General features: G+C 37.0%; 4 protein-coding genes across 4 annotated transcripts in view; 1 reads left to right on the top strand and 3 right to left on the bottom strand.

Moving 5' to 3' along the window:
• Positions 1-1,144: 1,144 nt before the first annotated feature.
• On the bottom strand, positions 1,145-7,347 carry LOC116287591 (uncharacterized). The gene is made up of 3 exons (XM_031694282.2): positions 6,942-7,347; positions 2,581-2,695; positions 1,145-1,786 (listed from the first exon to the last, which is right to left on the bottom strand). The coding sequence occupies exons 1-3, from the start codon at positions 7,275-7,277 to the stop codon at positions 1,335-1,337; spliced, it is 903 nt and encodes a 300-aa protein (XP_031550142.2). The 5' UTR covers positions 7,278-7,347; the 3' UTR covers positions 1,145-1,334.
• Positions 7,348-8,639: 1,292 nt separating this feature from the next.
• Positions 8,640-10,880, bottom strand: LOC116287580 (cholinesterase-like). The gene has a single exon (XM_031694274.2). It carries the CDS (start codon positions 10,835-10,837, stop codon positions 9,113-9,115), a length of 1,725 nt encoding a protein of 574 aa, XP_031550134.2. The 5' UTR covers positions 10,838-10,880; the 3' UTR covers positions 8,640-9,112.
• Positions 10,881-12,740: 1,860 nt separating this feature from the next.
• On the top strand, positions 12,741-15,992 carry LOC116287340 (acetylcholinesterase). The gene has a single exon (XM_031694015.2). It carries the CDS (start codon positions 12,780-12,782, stop codon positions 14,553-14,555), a length of 1,776 nt encoding a protein of 591 aa, XP_031549875.1. The 5' UTR covers positions 12,741-12,779; the 3' UTR covers positions 14,556-15,992.
• Positions 15,011-18,366, bottom strand: part of LOC116287524 (uncharacterized) — a 39,609-nt gene continuing 36,253 nt past the window's right edge. The window contains exons 39-43 of the mRNA XM_089036911.1: positions 17,896-18,241; positions 17,636-17,751; positions 17,431-17,492; positions 16,903-17,060; positions 15,011-15,892 (exon numbers count right to left, since the gene is read on the bottom strand). Of these exons, the coding sequence (XP_088893037.1) occupies positions 15,780-15,892; positions 16,903-17,060; positions 17,431-17,492; positions 17,636-17,751; positions 17,896-18,241 (795 nt within the window). The 3' untranslated portion in view covers positions 15,011-15,779. The remainder of the gene's footprint in view (positions 15,893-16,902; positions 17,061-17,430; positions 17,493-17,635; positions 17,752-17,895; positions 18,242-18,366) is intronic.

An 18,366-nucleotide genomic window follows, 5' to 3' on the forward strand; every position in this document is an offset into this window, starting at 1 on the left:
GTTCGACGTTTGACCTGAGTGATTGAGTGCTTCTCGCTCTAAGAAGAAGGACTAACAATCGTTGCCAGTTTAGTACAGTTATTTCATCACTATATTTTTCTAAAATTTTAAATCCAATATTGAAAGATCTTGACCAGCTTATATATCAGGTCAAAATGCATAACTTATCTTTTCAAACTCCTAAGTTTTTCAATATAAAAAGAACTATTACAATTGCAATGGGAGCCGAGTTTTTCAAACATTTTAGCCTAGCGTAATGCAGGATTTTTTCCAAATGAAGCCTTTACTGCTGTAGATTTATAAATCAGATCTAAGCTTTCACCGTCTACTTCAAGCTTTTTTTTTATTTTTTTTATTTTTTTATTTTTATTTTTAAGTATTCTTATATTATCTGAAGCTTTGCGTTTTTATAACAAGGGCAGACCCAGGGGAGGATTCCTGGTGTCCTGACATTAATGCTGTTTTTAAATGCTTATCTTACGCTTATATCTTATGTGTGGTCGTACTTAAGTTGGAGCCTAACTCTGTTGTGCGTACCATGCCACGATAGATTATTATTTTACTATAGCTAATAGAAATATTTATGAATTATTATTTCGGCTATTGATTGTTAAAACACTTTAAAGTGCTACTATGACGAAAATCGCTCAAACTTGGATTCAGCTGAAACTTCCTAAGAATACTCTTTAAAGGTCCAATAATCACTCTATGAAGTGTTTTCTCGATATTCAGGACGAAAGTATGATATTTTTACGATTATTTTTTGGAGTCTGTGATGTCATACACTCAACATCAAACATTGCTACATACATTTCTTTGTATATAAATCCTTAATTTATTTTATTCCTATGAAGCCCAAAGGGTGGCTAATGTGCTTATTTCACATTACTTGTGACTATAATTTATATTTTGGGGTGTTTGGGTATTTCTTTCTCCCTTTACTACTGATATTTTGATCATAAACTACAAAGAAATGTATGGAGCGATGTTCGATGTTGAGTGTATGACGTCACAGACTCCAAAAAATAAGCGTAAAAATATCATACTTTCGTCCTGAATATCGAGAAAACACTTCATACAGTGAATATTGGACCTTTAAAGAGTATTCTTAGGAAGTTTCAGCTGAATCCAAGTTTGAGCGATTTTCATCATAGTAGCACTTTAAATCATGGTTAAAGTTGAGTCAAATAAAATGAGATTAAATTGAGATTAAAAAAAGAGAATAAGTTTTGCAGTTTATTCAGATGAAAGCTATCACAAGTATAGCCGAAAAGTCATGCTTCTTGCAATAAATCACGCCAGTTTAAAGTCACTTCTCCATCTGGTTTTCTACGTCAGTCATACAATGCAAGTACATGAACATCAGCACACGTTGTCCCTTCATTGTCTTCTTCGCCGTAGTTATTCAGGTCTTCACCGAACCAAATGCGATACTCCTGGTCAGCGGCTACCACCAGGGGGCTTGTAAAGTTCTTAAAAATGAGCTCTGCAGAATTATAATTGGAGTAGGGCAGGAGGTAGGATAGTACGTTATAATTGGTTATGAATTCATCTTGGGGAAGGATCCTGTGGTCGTTGCTGTTGGTTATGATGGTGTAAAGGTTTTTATCGATAGCAGAACCCCATTTGCTTCGTTGTTCTATCTTGTTGCCATTCGCCACGAACCCAGATACATGAACAAGCTTGATTTCTTTAACTGATCCACTTTGATTGATGTGAAAACGGCCAAATGCTGAGTCTTTTGCTCCAAAGCAAACAGGACTTGTGTTGATCTTGTGCCATTTATCTACCAAGATGAGAAAAATATAGATCAATTATAGATAATTGAAAATTTTCTCTGAAAGTTAGGAAATTCAGCGACAAATTTAATATGTGATAGAAGCGGCCATCTTGTTCAAGCGTAAAATTCCAAATATGGTATTATGGCCCAGGTATTTCCACAAATGTACTTTTATTACATAAACACTGATCAACAATATTACAACATGGCGGCTCTTCACACCTCTCTCACACCATGCAGCCCTTGTGGCCGCCCCAGTCCCCTTGCGGGACCCGGATATACAGGCTACCCGGCCACAGTATCAAAACTCCTAAATTGTATGTCTGAAGATTCATCATGTCAGGTGTTATATCGGAGAGAACACTGAAGTTGAAAATTGACAAATTTACAGACATTTGTATTTCTGGGGGTATAGCGAAGCCTGGCATAATGAATCTTCGCAGGCTTACTAAAATAAAGATGCTTTTTCCAGTGCTGGTATTGGTTTTTTTAATTTAACTCATTTCAATTGGGACGCCTTTTTGCACTCGCCTAAATGGTTGGCCCAATTTTAAAAACTTTAAAAACATCCCTCGTAGCTATAAATTACGTAGGAAAGACTACGCCATCAAATTATCAACAACAACAAATCCATTGTACATATTGGTTGTTTGCATTAGCGTGAAACATAAGAAAAACCTCTTGAATATTTCAATCTTTTCAATAGCGACTGTGTCTTGTAAATAGGTACTTATTTTATTATTACCATAGGACTACACTGTCACGCAAATATTACATGCTCAAATCATAACCAGACTTACATGTCTCATCACAAAGTTTACCCTTGAATCCATTCGGGCAGTGGCACTGGAAGTCATTGTACCCAAGGACTTCACATGTTCCTCCATTTAGACACTTGTTGGCCACACATACTTCCTGGAATATTAGGACAAACATTTCAGTCAATATATTCCCCGCCATCATTTCACCTTCCCATGTTAAATGGCGGTTTTGGGGGTAATCAGGGGGAAAACTGTTTATATTATTCACAAAGAACTGTAGTCTCGAGGATTTTAGGCATGGTCTACAGCTGTTTTTGTATGACTGTGAAAAGTGCCATATGAGTGCCTTGCCGTGACCGTGATGTTTTCTAGAATTTTGATTGGCTGATTGTTCTCTCGCGCAATAGTGCAGTTTTCGTATGACTGTGAAAAGTTCACGGCACGAACACGGTCGTGACTCAGCAAAGGATACGCCAGACAAACCACATTGCACGAGAATTTACTCTCCATCCAATCAAATACCCGGAACACGGCATAAACACGGCGCGGACACGGTCACGCCAAAATCACGGCACTTTTAGACAAATCATATTGCGCGAGAAAAAAATCAGCCAATTAAAATTCTAGAAAGTATCACGGTCATGGCACGTCACGCTTACGGCACAGAGCTTTTCACAGTCATACGAAACTGCACTATGTTCGGTTTTGCAGTGCCGTGACCTTGGCGTGACAGTTACTATGTCTATTCTTTGCGTACATATTTACGGTGTTCAACCTATCTATAGAGAAAAAATATCGCTCTGGGATCCTCACTAATACCCTACATTTCATATTCTGGCTGCGTTACCAGCGTGGTTGGTCCTTGTAGTGTAGTGGTTAACACATCGGACTAGAATACCGAAGACGTGGGTCCAAATCCTGCCAAGGGCATTTGATATTTTTCTCTTATTTTCTCTACTAAAAAATTGTACACGTGTTTGTAATCCCTTGTCAAGTAGAGTTTTCTTTATCGACTATCTTTCCAGCGTCGCTATTTCATATATCAGAACCCCGACAAACTAACAAGCAGACAAACGAAGAAGTAAACCAGATTCTGACTTTGTAGTGGCGGATCAAGGGTTTAAAAAATGATACGGCGATACGGCGGCTACCTTGAATAGCAAGGCATTATGGGGCGTAAAGGTTGCCAATAAAGCTTTTTACCACTATTGTGAATTTTTCGCTTTCTGATTGGTCTAAAGGCGGGAGAAATAGGAAGACAAACTGATAAATTACGTTAGCAAATCAATTTCCCTAACACTTCTATCGTGTTCTGCAAACCCCAGCGTGCTTTATAACTGTAAATAGCACGCACGCACGTTTTCAATTTCTTCAATAACGACTAAATGCAGCCTAACACGTACAATATAAGGATACAGGGAACAAGCACTGAGACCAATATTTGCAGTGATGTTACGTTGTTGAGTGCGTAAAAGAGAGTGCGTAAAAGATTCCAATATTTCAGGAACATTTCATTAATGCATATGTAATATAATTTACTATACATAGACTCATTGTCCTTCTTTATTTAAACCGCACCATGTAATATCGATCAGTTATATAGAGAATATTGGTTATGAGCAGCTGGTTGTTATGATCTTTATTACCAAAAAACGTCATTAAATGGAAAAATATATATATGAAAAAAAAAAAAAAAAATGAAAAGAGGAAGTCTTTGTATAAATAAAGGAAATTCGTATCAAACCCCTTCACGACTGTGTTTGCTATAGCTAAATATACTACATATGTACAGGGCCGTGGCAACCAGTACGGTTAGTCCGGTTTTATCCGGTTTAATTTTTCCCCTTCGTAAGAAATATTTATTACACAAATAAATAAATAAAAAACCTTGTAATAAAACGGAACATTTTCCAAAATGGTGGCTACGGCCTTGTACTATTCTGCATGAGAACTTTATATTGTTTTAATATTGTTTACTCGATTGTCTAGGAAACTGTTGGCTAAAATAGCGCGAGGTCTGGTAACTCAATGCCAATTGTTTGATGTGGCTGGACCCCCTCACGCTTGACCGCTACCTTCCACTTTTGGAACGCTGGTGCATAAACCTGTTTTATCCGATTGCAAATCTTTTTTGCACATAAGTCACATAAAGATTGAATTAATGTTTGATGCAATTTTTAATGAGATCGGACGTCATTTATAACACGTGATTATGATGAAATATTTGTTTTCGTTTAGAAAATAATTTTAGCCTTGCAGAGCTTTCAACACTAAAATGCTTCGTACCACATAATTATATACTAGATGCCTCCATTTGTAGGGATTTTTGAAAAAATCTATCAAGCTAATTATGAGATATTTGAGATTATTTAAATATAGTGCATAATCTACTTCAAAACTAAACAATGGATTTCATACGGCCGAAATTAATATTCCAGAGCGGAATCGGAAAGCAGCCAAGCGAGATGAGACCGTGCATGGTTCGAAAGAATTTGATGTTATGATCATTAGCAAACAATAGAATTCCCAGAGCATCAAATGGTTGGGAAAGGGAAAATGTTTTCTGTATTTCTCGTTCGCTTTAGATCGCTTTAAATGAGTTCAATAGTCTTGCAATTTTGTGTAATATTAGTTTAAGTTCTAATTTGTATCCTGACGTAGTTTTGAGAGAAATGATCAGCGAATTTTAGAATAATGGAAGATCTAGTAAGATTCACTAAAACACTTCGATGAAAAGTGCGCATCAAATGTTTACCCCGTCTTCTGCACTATACGTTTTCACGAAATCGCATAAGTCGATTACCTTCAAAATGTTCCTTTTAAAACTAGATACAGAGTAAAACTAAATGAGCAATGACTTTTGTGAATATATAGCTCTGAAATATTAATTTCAGCCGTATGAAATCCATTGTTTAGTTTTGAAGTAGATTATGCACTATATTTAAATAATCTCAAATATCTCATAATTAGCTTGATAGATTTTTTCAAAAATCCCTACAAATGGAGGCATCTAGTATATAATTATGTGGTACGAAGCATTTTAGTGTTGAAAGCTCTGCAAGGCTAAAATTATTTTCTAAACGAAAACAAATATTTCATCATAATCACGTGTTATAAATGACGTCCGATCTCATTAAAAATTGCATCAAACATTAATTCAATCTTTATGTGACTTATGTGCAAAAAAGATTTGCAATCGGATAAAACAGGTTTATGCACCAGCGTTCCAAAAGTGGAAGGTAGCGGTCAAGCGTAAGGGGGTCCAGCCACCTTAACTTCCAAAAATGATGTACTTGTTAAACCATTTTAATTTCGATTCTAAAAATTTTAATTTTAAAAATGTTTACTGTTAACCGGCTCAGAGTAATATAGCAACCGTCCTCACTTATGGGGTCTCGGTTGTTTTAGAGTTCAATGCAATCTGTGTGTTATAGCAGTGTTCCGCCTTAAAACGGCCTACATTAGAATACTCTATATAGAAGGTTGCTTCACTCGAAAGCACTTGCTACCCCAGTCACACCCTACACATCCACATATTACTTGTTCAATAATATTTTGTCTGTCTTTTCTTTTTTGTTTGTGAATATATATTATTATACATTTTACTAAGTATCCCAATTCTGATTGGTCGAGAGCCCTCAGCCAATCCCTGATATCGTGTGAACTCGACATGTAAATGTATTTTCTGTAGGTTTTCCTACAGATAATACATTTATCATGTCAAGTTCATTCAGCTCACACTGTGGTAGCTCACGCTGTTTTTATTCATTATGTGTATTTATTTCCAGAGTTATGTACAAAAACAATTATTTAAGGAATCCTTAACTTATTTTCATATATTTTATGAAGAATTCTTAAAATATATTTTTGAATTAAAATTTTGCGTTTTTCACGCGACATCATGGCGTTGATAATTCTTGTCTCTATAATTTAATGTTCATGTTCATGTTTTTCCAGTATACAAAATGTATAATAAAGCAATTATATTGAATTCGGTATCGCATAATATCGTAAATATCAAGACCTTGGCTGTGTTATCTGCCTCAGCCTTCGGCTTCAGCGCAGATAATGACACAGCCTCGGTCTTGATAATTTACGACATCATGCTCAACCTCATCCAATAATTGCTTATTATACATCCTTGTAATATTTTATCTTTATAGTTGGAGTTCAGTGAAGTTGAAGAGGTTGTTTGTTGATTCGATATGTGAGTTAGCCCTGCTTTGCGGACATGCAATGAACTTTATTTTAAAGGATTAAACGCGGTATTAACCCCAGCAGTTATCTGACTTATGGCCCTTAGGGTTTGATGTGTGAGTTAGATCTTTTAAAAGTATAAAATACGGAGCGCGAATTTACTCTTTACATTGTTCATAGTCAAGAATAGCCGGGGTACTTACCGACAGTCGAGTATAGTGATGATAGTCTTGAGAGGCTTTTATAAGGCCAGAATATTCGTTCCCCGTCCAATTTGTCAGCAGCTGACATTCGTACATACCATCTTTGTCAGGCCTGTCAGCTATGTTCAGTGATAAACAAGATGGTACACCACCACAACTCCAACAACACTGAAAAATATCCAGTACTGTAATGCTTTGAATGATGTCACCATCGAGTCTGAAGAAAGGCATTTTGGCGAAGAAAGATTGGGAAGATTCAACGACGCTGAAACTTTTGAAAAGGAGAAAAATTTGCAGTAAATAATGTACTCTGGATTTGAAACTTTTGCAGACCATTTTGAGTCCTTATCTTCTTTCTTTCTCTGTCTTTCAGTAACTTTGGAGGCACAACCACAGCGAGAACCAACACGACACTGGCCGAAATGGGTCCGTCAACACAAAATAAAGCAGTAAAAAATAAAAAAATAAAAAAAATCTCATTACATTTTAATATCATCCCAAAGTGCTTAGCAGGTCATATCTTTAATGAACGTTCTCTCAGGTTAATGTTGTGTTGATTATAATATCAATGGGCTTAATCAGAAAAGACGTTGATATGAATGAGTTCAAAGAAATAATTTCCTTTCATAGGGTTGGTATGTGGTACCAATAACCTGATATTTTCGAAAACAATTAATGCTCCCGCCAGTAAGTAAGCTGCGCCTACAATAACCGTAAAGGAACTTTTTTTAAACGCTCTCCAGGGTGAAATTTTTAAATGAACCGTTTTTGTGTCTTGCTTTCAGCCGGAGAAATCGGAACTTATCGGAAACGATGATACTTGTTGTTGTGACAAATCTAGAGAAAATAATCACTTGCATCTGATGGTCTTTCAATAACAGCAAAACGACTGAAAAAACATTTAAAGTGTGTAGACAACTTCTTATTCATTATTCTCAGTATGGATTCTACACAAAGTGAATAGCTAGTTGAATAGCAAAATATCCGGACAAATTGAGTGGTCTTTAAGTTATGAAGATTATAAAACATTAACTTACGTCCCAGCATGCAGTGATTTTATGATTCGGCATTATTTATTATTGCAACTTATCATTTGTGGGCAGTTATTTGCAGTTATCTCGGCCAATCAAAACGAAGGAAATAAATAATTTGAATAATAATATACCATACTTGAGCATTCGCGATAGAGTGACCACAGTAAATCCGTGAAACTTTAGTAAGGCTAAATAGCACAATTTCATGCAAATTCCATTGTTTTCTATTGTTTAATTAGCACTATTTTGTACTATTTAGTAATTAGTGTTTCACGGATTTACTGTGGTCACTCTAGTGAACCCGCTATTCTGCTAGGCCGTACGTAATAAACTAGAATCAATGCAAAATTCATTCTTTAACAAAAACGTAATCCACAAAATGTAAAATGTTAATTCCTCGCATCCGTAAAATAATATTTCGAGCCATAAAAAACTACAAAAGTGAATACTAAAATACAGTTAATTGCCTTTGAACAGTGTCATGTCTTATATTATAACACTCTGCAAAATTACTCGATTCTGATTGGACAAGAGGAGTACAATTAAATCCCAAATTTCAAAATTCAACGAAAAAGAGCTATCAAATAAAATTTAGTTATGGTTCAAAATAATTTTATTCAGCAGAGTTCAAGAATAAGTATTGTGATTGGAAATTCCGTGACAGCGTCTAGGAATATTGGAATACGCACATAAAGCATTGCTCAAATATCAATACACATAATATTATTGATAACCGAACGAGTACAGCTACCGATAGGGGCAGGGGAGGCTGGAACGGTCCTGATATCAGTGACAAGTAAACTTGACAATTTTTGACATGAAATATATTCATTCTTTATTATGTCTTTTTCACAAGCAATTAACTGAACGAGGCTACCACTGCCAGCTGTTTTTTTTTTTTTTTTTTTTTTTTTGATAACCCGATAGCCAATCCATTTTTGTTGTAATCAACAGCGTTTTAGTTTAGTTTTGATAATTATATTCACTAAATAGGATTAGGTTTTACCATAGTTTGTAATATTTTCCTGATAAAGGAAGCGGTTGGTATCCAAAAGGGGGAAAAAGTGGAAAAGTCACACAAAGTATTTAAACTTATTTTTCCGGATTAGGAGCGCAACGCACAATAGTAGCAGGGTTCTATCCTTTAAGTGATCGCTCTGGTCTAGCAGCTTCACTTTTCTTGCATTCGCCATAGGTGACTGCATATGGAAGTAGCTTTGGAAAGTACTTTTCCCAGAAAGCCATTCTTAGAGGATGGTACTTGCTGGCCAATTTAACTACCTTCCCTTGGTTTTTCTGGAATTTTAGGTACTTTTTCTTAGCTGTGTCGAATGCAATCCACTCCGCAGGCATGCTAGGACTATTAGGGTTACCAGATTTAGCGAAATTGGTGAATAGGGTCACCATCTTCTTACTGACAGCTCTGTCATCATCATCAAAGCGCAGGTTCGTTTTGGGTGATTTTAGTAACGGTAAACCAAACTTGTAGGCAGTTGTATCTTCATGCATTACTCCCTTCCATGGTTTTCTTGTTGTAAGTGTACGCGAGCGATGGGCGAATTCAAACATGTATGTAGTAGCACCATGCTTGCTATGAAAGGACAAGACTTCATGGGTAGGCCCTAAAACCATGTAGTCACTCCGCATATTTACGACATTCTTTCGATATGCTCTAGATCTTTGCAAGTCCCCCCAAGGCGTGTACTGAAACGAAAGAGCATCAAAAGCTATTGGCGCCTGTTCCTGGGAAAAATGTATGAATTGCTTAAAAAAATTTCCCAGCTCCTTATTGTACTCAGGAATATTACTCATATTAGGATTAGAAAAAGCATTGACTCCTTCGTTGCTGACAAAGCCTGACAACAATGGAAACTTTTGAAACTCTCCCCTATCTAACAGATTTCTTGGTTCATCTGTCAGAAAGTGATTGTCAACGAATGGCTGCATATTAAATCGATCTGTATTGTGTTTGAGAATAGCACTGCCGGACTTTGATTGTAAGCATTTAACAGTTAATGCTGAGTTTTGTTTTTCGCAGGCGAAAGCCCTTATCATAGTTTTGCTGGCTTTTAAAACAGTATTTTTTGGTTTTAGGGCAAAGAATGTTAGGGCAACGCCGCTGATAGCTATTCCGCGATGGAACAGATTCTTGGACAGAGGTGATAAATAATGTAATGAGACACTCGATCCTCCTGCGCTTTCACCAAGGAGAGTGACGCTACCTTTATTCCCACAAAAACCATCGATATTGTCTCGAATCCATTTAAGGGCTTCTATCTGGTCAAGGAAACCCAAATTCCCCGGTGCTTCTGAGTCCCCCGTGCTAAAGAACCCAAACGCGTCGAGTCTGTACTGGACAGTGACAAGAACAACACCTTGTGTTGGAAGATACTCGCCTGGGGATACATCACGAATAGGGGTGCCTGCCACATAGCTTCCTCCGTGGAAATGGACCATCACTGGATATTTTGTCTTGCACTTCGTACTTGGGGTATAGATGTTCAGATAAAGACAATCTTCGCTCATATTTTCACTAACGTTAAACCCAGGCCAGGCTTGCTTTATAGATAAAAGGTAATAATCTAGCTGTAAACAAACTGATCTGTAGTATGTGGCGTCGTAGTCATTTGGTCTTGATTGACTGCTAAGAGGTTGTGGAGGTTTGAAACGAATTGGACTCTGCGCATATGGAATACCCAAGAACTTGTACACGGTCTTCGTTTGTCCATTGTGTAATTGAACAGCCTCTTCTTTCCCAAGTACATCACCTTGTTGTGTTGAGACTCTTATCGGTGTTACAGACGCGAGTAAAACATGATGATGCAGGAGAGAAAGGAAGAGAAAGATGTACAGCAGTGACATCGTTGTGTAACCAATGTAAGTTCTGCTAACAGCTGATATTCTCTGATACTGTCTGGTGAAAGTGTCTCAGTTTTATGTCCTACCAAACAAGGTGAGAGGTGAAAATATGACAAATATGTAGCCCTCTATTAATTATGAAGAGAAAACCTGTTGATTCATTTAATTTGTTTCGCATGAACACCTTCTCTGTCATCAAGGTAATACAAGATTAATGCCAACATTCCCTGGTTGCACGAAACATGACGGACTGTATAAACAACATTTTTGGACCATGTTTTAATTTTACATCAGAGAATTACAATGTGAGAATTAAATGGTTCATTAAAGGGAGTCATAGTTTTTCGGCTGTTGTTGAGGTCAATATTTGAATGTTTTTTTGCTCTTGAATTTTTATTCTTATTTTTATTTTTATTTTTCTCTGTCTTCCCTTTTTATTTGTTTCGGGTACTCACAATTGGCTACTGTGTATTGACTAGGAGGCAACTAACATTTGAAAACTTAAATGATATTGGAGGTTGTATTTAAATCTTTTTTTCTGCTTTCAGGTGGTAGGAAGGGTGAGACATCTTTGAAGACTTATTTAATTTGACATGTTTCGACCTATCAGTCGCTAGTTGTTTATGTTTGTCTCTCAGTGAACTCTAAAATGACAGGCGATTGATATTGAGCAATTCTCGATCAAAAACGTGAAAGCTTTGAAATACGGATTCTTTCTTTCTTTCTTTTCTTTTTAATTTCACTTTGCAAGCTTGAGAGACAAAATATTGCAATATTTCTTCTTTCATAAGTTGTTAATTAAGAAATAACTTGAAAGTAGAGAGGGTAATGAGGGCTTTCTTTTAGAATATATGACAAACATTTCACGGTGACATGTCTACGAAAAATGGATTTTTCCCCCATCTCTCATTTTGCACCATAACTTGAAGGGGTTGTTGTGAAATCTTAGCCAAAAGGCACACTAGGGACAAAACTTAACTTACAAGAGCTTTCTACCTCTTTTTACAAGAGCTTTCTACCACACGAAATTCTCAACTTTCCTCGGGAGTAAGAAGCTGTCTGCGAACGAATCAACAGACGTTTTTCGGATTTAATTTTATGTTTATTGATTTGTTGGTTAATTTGTTTGGGTCTCACACGCGTTTATACGTAGTCTACTGTCTCCGTGTCGAGTTTGAACTTTAGTGTATCCTTTATTTTAAATACTTTTTATTCCATTCTACTGGTGGCATTTCTTTCATAACAAAGCAACAACAAAATAATTTACAAAACCGCTAATGGATTAACGATAAATGAAGTTGTATAGGATCGAAACAGGGAAAGGATTCGAAGAAGCTTTTGACATTTAACAAACTCTGAAAAACTACATAATCTTTACTATTCTCTTATATCATTTTGTTTAGCATTTTATCATTTTGGCCAGCGTTTATCAGGTTTGGTATCACATCTTTATTCAATTTTCCAAAAGAAAGCTTTTCTAATACTTTTTTTTTCTTAAGATGACCAAACTAATCCTCTTTTTATATGGCCAATATTAAAGATTGAGGAACTTATTTACTTGTTTGCCTTCAAATTTATTGAAAAAGTAAGTAAAAGTGTCCAAATTCATTCCACACTAGAATTGCATATTATTTGATAATAACATTACATCATAAAACTTCGAAGTAAAATGACAACATGGTCCCAAAATGTTGTTTATTCAGTCAGTCATGTTTCGTGCAACCAGGGAATGTTGGCATTAATCTTGTATTACCTTGAGAAAACAGGATGTGTTCATGCGAAACAAATGAATCAACAGGTTTTCTCTTTATAATTAATAAAGGGCTACATATTTGTCATATTTTTACGTCCTACGTTGTTTGGTAGGACATAAAAATGAGACACTTTCACCAGACAGTATCAGAGAATATCAGCTGTTAGCAGAACTTACATTGGTTACACAACGATGTCAGTGTTGTACATCTTTGTTTTCCTTTCTCTCCTGTATCATCATGTTTCACTTGTGTCTGTAACATCGATAAGAGTCTCAACACAACAAGGTGATGTACTTGGGAATGAAGTAGCGGTTCAATTACACAATGGACAAACGAAGACCGTGTACAAGTTCTTGGGTATTCCATATGCGCAGAGTCCAATTCGTTTCAAACCTCCACAACCTCTTAGCAGTCAATCAAGACCAAATGACTACGACGCCACATACTACAGACCCATATGTGTTCAACCAAATAGGAACAAATACATGCCATCTATAAAACGAGCCTGGCCTGGGTTTGACCTTCGTAACAATATGAGAGAAGATTGTCTTTTTCTGAACATCTATACCCCAAGTACGAATTGCACAAGAAATTATCCAGTGGTGGTCTATATTCACGGAGGAAGCTATGTGGCAGGCACCCCTATTCGTGATGTATCCCCAGGCGAGTATCTTCCAACACAAGGTGTTGTTCTTGTTACCATTCAATATAGACTCGGAGCGTTTGGGTTCTTTAGCACGGGGGACTCAGAAGCACCGGGGAATTTGGGTTTCCTTGACCAGATAGAAGCCCTTAAATGGATTCGAGACAATATTGGTGGTTTTTGTGGGAATAAAAGTAGCGTCACTCTCCTCGGCGAAGGCGTCGGAGGATCGAGTGTCTCATTACATTATTTATCACCTCTGTCCAAGAATCTGTTCCATCGTGGAATAGCTATCAGTGGTGTTGGCTTGGCTCCTTTTGCCCTCAAACCAAAAGCCACTGTGGTAAATGCCAGTAAAACTCTAATTAAGGCTGCTAGCTGCCTTAAATATAACTCAACATTAATATTACAATGCTTACGAGGCTTAAGCATTGGAAATTTGGTTAATGCCAATACAGATAAATTCAATGTGCAGCCATTCGTTGACAATTACTTCCTACCAGATGAACCAAGAAAGTTATTAGAAAAAGGGAATTTCTTTAAGCTACCACTGATGTCGGGCTTTGTCAGGGACGAAGGAAAAAACGGTTATCATCAATCAAGCATGAGTAATATTATCGAATACGAAAGGTATTTGGATAAGTATTTTTTCCAGAAAGACTTAAATTTTACCAAGCAACAGGCACCCATTGCTTTTGATGCTCTTTCGTTCCAGTACACGCCTTGGGGTGACTTAACAACGTCTAGAGCATTTCGAAATAAGATCTTGGATATGAGGGGTGAATACTTGGTTGTCGCGCCTACCCATGATGTATTAACCTTCCATAGCAATCATGTTGCTGCTACATACATGTTTGAATTCGCACATCGCTCTAACCGCGCAAATACCCAGGAAGATACACTGCCCTACATTTTTGGTTTACCGTTGTTGAAATCACCAAGAACGGACCAGCTGAGTTTTGATGCTTCTGGCAGGGTTGTCAGTAATCTAATGGTACTCTCATTTATCAATTTCGCCACATCTGGTATCCCTGGTAATATCCATGGCTCGAGAAAACAGTGGACTCCTTTCACCGCATCCAACGAAGCTTACCTTAAAATCTCCAAAACGAGAACGACTGTCATGGCCAGGAGGTATAGTTCACTAAGAGTGGCGTTCTGGAACAGCTACTTTCCGAAACTATTTGAATGTAGGAAACAGAAATCCTGGCATGGCCGATGCAAGAAAAGCGAGACTGCTAGACCATCACAATCACCTGACGATGAATCGAACCCCGCTACTCTTGCAAATGGAGCTCAATATCCGGAATTAGGACTGTGGTGAGAAAGTGTGAGCTTCCACCCTCTCACTTTGGAAACCAACCGCCCATCGGAAAATAGTACAATTATACTAACTCTATAACCAAATAATCTAAACAAAATAATATCAAATAAAGCTAAACATAAAACATTGAAAGACAGCAGCATTGTCGGTAATTTTGGACATTCCAAAGCCCGTTTGATATAAACTGCTTGTGAAAAAGACCTGAATGAAAATCTCTATGTCAAAAATTATCATATTAAATATATAATGATAATAATGATGATAATAATAATAATAATAATAATAACAATTGATGGGTTGCAAGCATTCCCAAGAGAGTTAAAAGACAAAAACATGGCGGCCATTGTGGTGCCGTTAACAATGGATGCTAATGAGAAATCTTTTGTTAAATAGCACCAACATGGCCGCGATGACGTAACGTGCAATCGAAGAATTAAAAAAAAAAAAAATAATGATAATAATAATGAAGAATTTATTCGCACCTTGTATATATACAAGGTTTAAAACAATAAATAAAAGTGCAATGTTTATCGTTACAGGCTGTCTAATAACCATAAGGCTAGTAACTAGTAAAGAAAACCTAAGATACTATAGAAAATTACGAAACCGTGCGTAGTGTCGGCAAATAATTCACAAGGCGATAACCATAATAATTTTTAAGAAAATAACATAATTGAGCTAATAAATACACACGCAGAGAAAAAACTGAATATGAAATAGAAATATAAAATAATAAAATAAATAAATAAGAAGATGTTACAGTTGGATGTGTCTAATTTGCATTTTCTAATTTGTTTGTATCGGGTTCACGACATGATATTCAATGTGACCTGCTTTCTAAATCTGGATTGGCTTAGGCCCTCATTAATTATTCATGATTTTTACAAGTGATATTATAAGATGGACTTTGAACTCTGTAGACATATAGTCTGTGCATATCAATGTTGATATTGAGTTTGTGTTAACACCATCCAAGTCAGTCAATTCACAGTACTGCGACGGGGTTGCTTGTGATATTATAAGATGGACTTTGAACTCTGTAGACATATAGTCTGTGCCTATCAATGTTAATTATGAGTTTTGTTAACACCATTCCATTCATCAAACGAAATTACTGTGTCAGGGCTACTTGTGCTATTACATCTCATTACATATCTCTTGCGGTAGTCTGTATATATGAATGTCAATAATGAGTTCTTTTTAACACCATCGCAGTCATTCATGTCACAGTACTGTGACGAGGTTACGTGTCATATTACAAGATGGACTTTGAACTATGTAGCCGTAGTCTGTGTCTATCAGTGGCGTGCTTTGGCAGATTGTCTTTTGGCGAATATCTTTAAAAAAAAAAGGGATATACAGTGTTTATGAGATTTTGTTTTGATTTTGTTTTGTTTTGATTTTATTTGGTTGGAAATAAAGATATGTCAAAACGTACTGACATAAGTTCATTATTCAAACATGCAGATAGAACACATGCAGATGCCGCGCGCGGAGCACCCTAAAGAGTGGGGGCCTAAGATTGGAAAATATGAGAGACTAGAAAGGGGGGAAGTAATGGTTTGGGGGTGTGCCCCACCCCTCCGCGGACCCTGGAGCATGCAATTGCAGATTCATTCTGAAACTTTGATAATTGCCCTATTTCACTATGACGTCACATCAAAACAATCTATTGTTTAAACGCAAAGGATCATGGTCGTCGGAGGGGGTCAAATCAACGCAAATTCACCGAAAATTGTTCTAAAACCCGTATCAATCCACGAAGAGAAGTAGAATAGCCAGCAAACGCTCAGAATATTTTTTAGTACATATTAACACATATTGTATCTGAAAACCAGGCCATTTTAGATTAAACTGTTTTGCTAGGAGCAAATTGTGTTGAATTTTCTATTAGATTTGGCGATTCTATCCCCCACATAAACAAGCAGTGACGTCAAAGTGAAATAGGGCAAATGTTTAAGGCCAATAATCTGATTTATCATATGACCCGTACGGCCCTGCTCGCGCGCTCTAATAAAACCATTGGAAAAAGTCACGTGATGGGGGCCGGACGGGTTGACATAAGCGGGCCGGAAAAACCCGTCCGGCCCTGCTCGAATCCGCGCGCTTTCTTTTTCCTTTTTTTTTTTTTTGTTTTTTTTTGTTTTCGTGAGGCTCATATAATAAAATGCTTATTGACTGAGTTAGGTCGGGCCGTACGGGAAAATATTTGGCTCTCGGTCATTTGTACGGGCCTCGCTGCGCTCGGTCCGTACGACATGACCTCGAGCCAAATATTTTCGCGTACGGCCCTCCCACTCAGTCAATAAGTACATAGACGAATAGTAATCAGCTAGATGTATTTTACCTGTGTGATTCATAAACACAATCCCAATGTTACCAAGAGGTTTGATTGCCATGTTATTCAGTGCTTGTTTGTGGCAAACTGCGTTATTCAGTATGTCAAGTTCCTTGCTTGTTATGTCATGAAAAAACAAGGACAGACGAGCGTTGACACTCCCGTTGCTATGGAGACAACAAAAAAACAATATATACATACTTAATCATTGACCTCCTTCATATTGAGCATATCACAGGAGGCTATTATGTTATTAAATTCCAAGGACGACCCCCTGAATCCGCCCTTCTTAAGAAACAGGTGAAATCAGAGCCCTTTGTTTTGTTTTTCTTTCAAATGTGAAGTAAAATAAACCCCACTCAACTATGGGACTCTTACTACTCAATAGGTTAGGGCGGTGTTCTTATTTGTTTGTTATCCGTTTTCTATGTTGACATCGAAAGAAGGAGGAGGAAAATTAAAAGAGGATGGCAAAGACTAAAGTGCAGTTCGTAAGTGCTGCCTGTAAAACCGAAGGGTGAGCCGTAAAATACAAACCTCAAATGATTAATGAAGATATCATCGAAGTTTATAGACTTTCCGTTAAAAATGGCCTGAATCTAGAAAATAGAGGTAACAGATTTGAGACTTTGTGAACAGCAATAATACAGCATACAGCATGACTGGAGTGCAAACGTTAATGAGCGGTAAGAGGCACCAAATTGGTCGTTCGCATTATGTTTTGAGCTGTCAAATTACTTACATTCCCTAAGATTTTATTGTGGAAGTCTTTAAATTCTTGACTTTCTCGATCTCGAAGTCGGTCTTGAAAAACCTCGTCAGGAAACTTGACCGATAAAAGAAGAGTCTTTTGCGGAGCTGAAGAAAAGAAAAGGTACGATACGAGATATAGATGTATAGTTCTATAAAGCACACAGGAATATTGGGAAGTACTAGTAAAAGAAAACGCGTATGGAATATTTCGAATCTACGATAAACTGCTCAGATTTAACTAATAATCACCTGTAAAGAACCGAAATATTTTGATAATTTCTGTGGCATCTAACTCTCGATGCCAGATAACAGTATCATCTATAGTGAGTTCAGGGGAAATCCCTCCAAATCCTGTGCGTAATAGGCTGTTGCTAGGAAACACAGAAGCTACAGAAGAACACGTGTGTAACTGATATTTGGTGACATTCTTGCCGTTATGATAAATAGTTAGTCCATTGGTTGTGCCCCACGTGACTGCTATGACAGACCATATAGCGGCATGGGCTTCAAAGGCAGCTACACAAGTCGTTCCTTCTATTGTAGTGTTGATGATGAGATGCGCTGGGTTGTCGATCACACTGAAATCCTGGAGCACCTAGAATCAAAACACATAGACAAAGATTAAAAAATGGAGCTGCTCTGCAGTAGAGCACATGCAGTAAAATCATGAAATAAAAACAAAATTTATACTGACAAATGGTACTATTTAGTGACTAATGT

Source organism: Actinia tenebrosa, unplaced genomic scaffold (genome assembly GCF_029948245.1).
Source record: "Actinia tenebrosa isolate PJP-AT-01 unplaced genomic scaffold, QUT_ActTen_1.0 PGA_scaffold4__44_contigs__length_22323623, whole genome shotgun sequence".
Classification (NCBI taxonomy): domain Eukaryota; kingdom Metazoa; phylum Cnidaria; class Anthozoa; order Actiniaria; family Actiniidae; genus Actinia; species Actinia tenebrosa.

Bases quoted from the DNA above. Each gene is read 5' to 3' on its own strand.
- LOC116287591 (XM_031694282.2), bottom strand. From the start codon at position 7,277: ATGGTCTGCAAAAGTTTCAAATCCAGAGTACATTATTTACTGCAAATT. The intron at 2,696-6,941 runs GTAAGTACCCCG...CTAATATTCCAG, and splicing joins ATCACTATACTCGACTGTCG to GAAGTATGTGTGGCCAACAA. The intron at 1,787-2,580 runs GTAAGTCTGGTT...TCATCTTGGTAG, and splicing joins TAAACTTTGTGATGAGACAT to ATAAATGGCACAAGATCAAC.
- LOC116287580 (XM_031694274.2), bottom strand. From the start codon at position 10,837: ATGTCACTGCTGTACATCTTTCTCTTCCTTTCTCTCCTGCATCATCAT.
- LOC116287340 (XM_031694015.2), top strand. From the start codon at position 12,780: ATGTCAGTGTTGTACATCTTTGTTTTCCTTTCTCTCCTGTATCATCAT.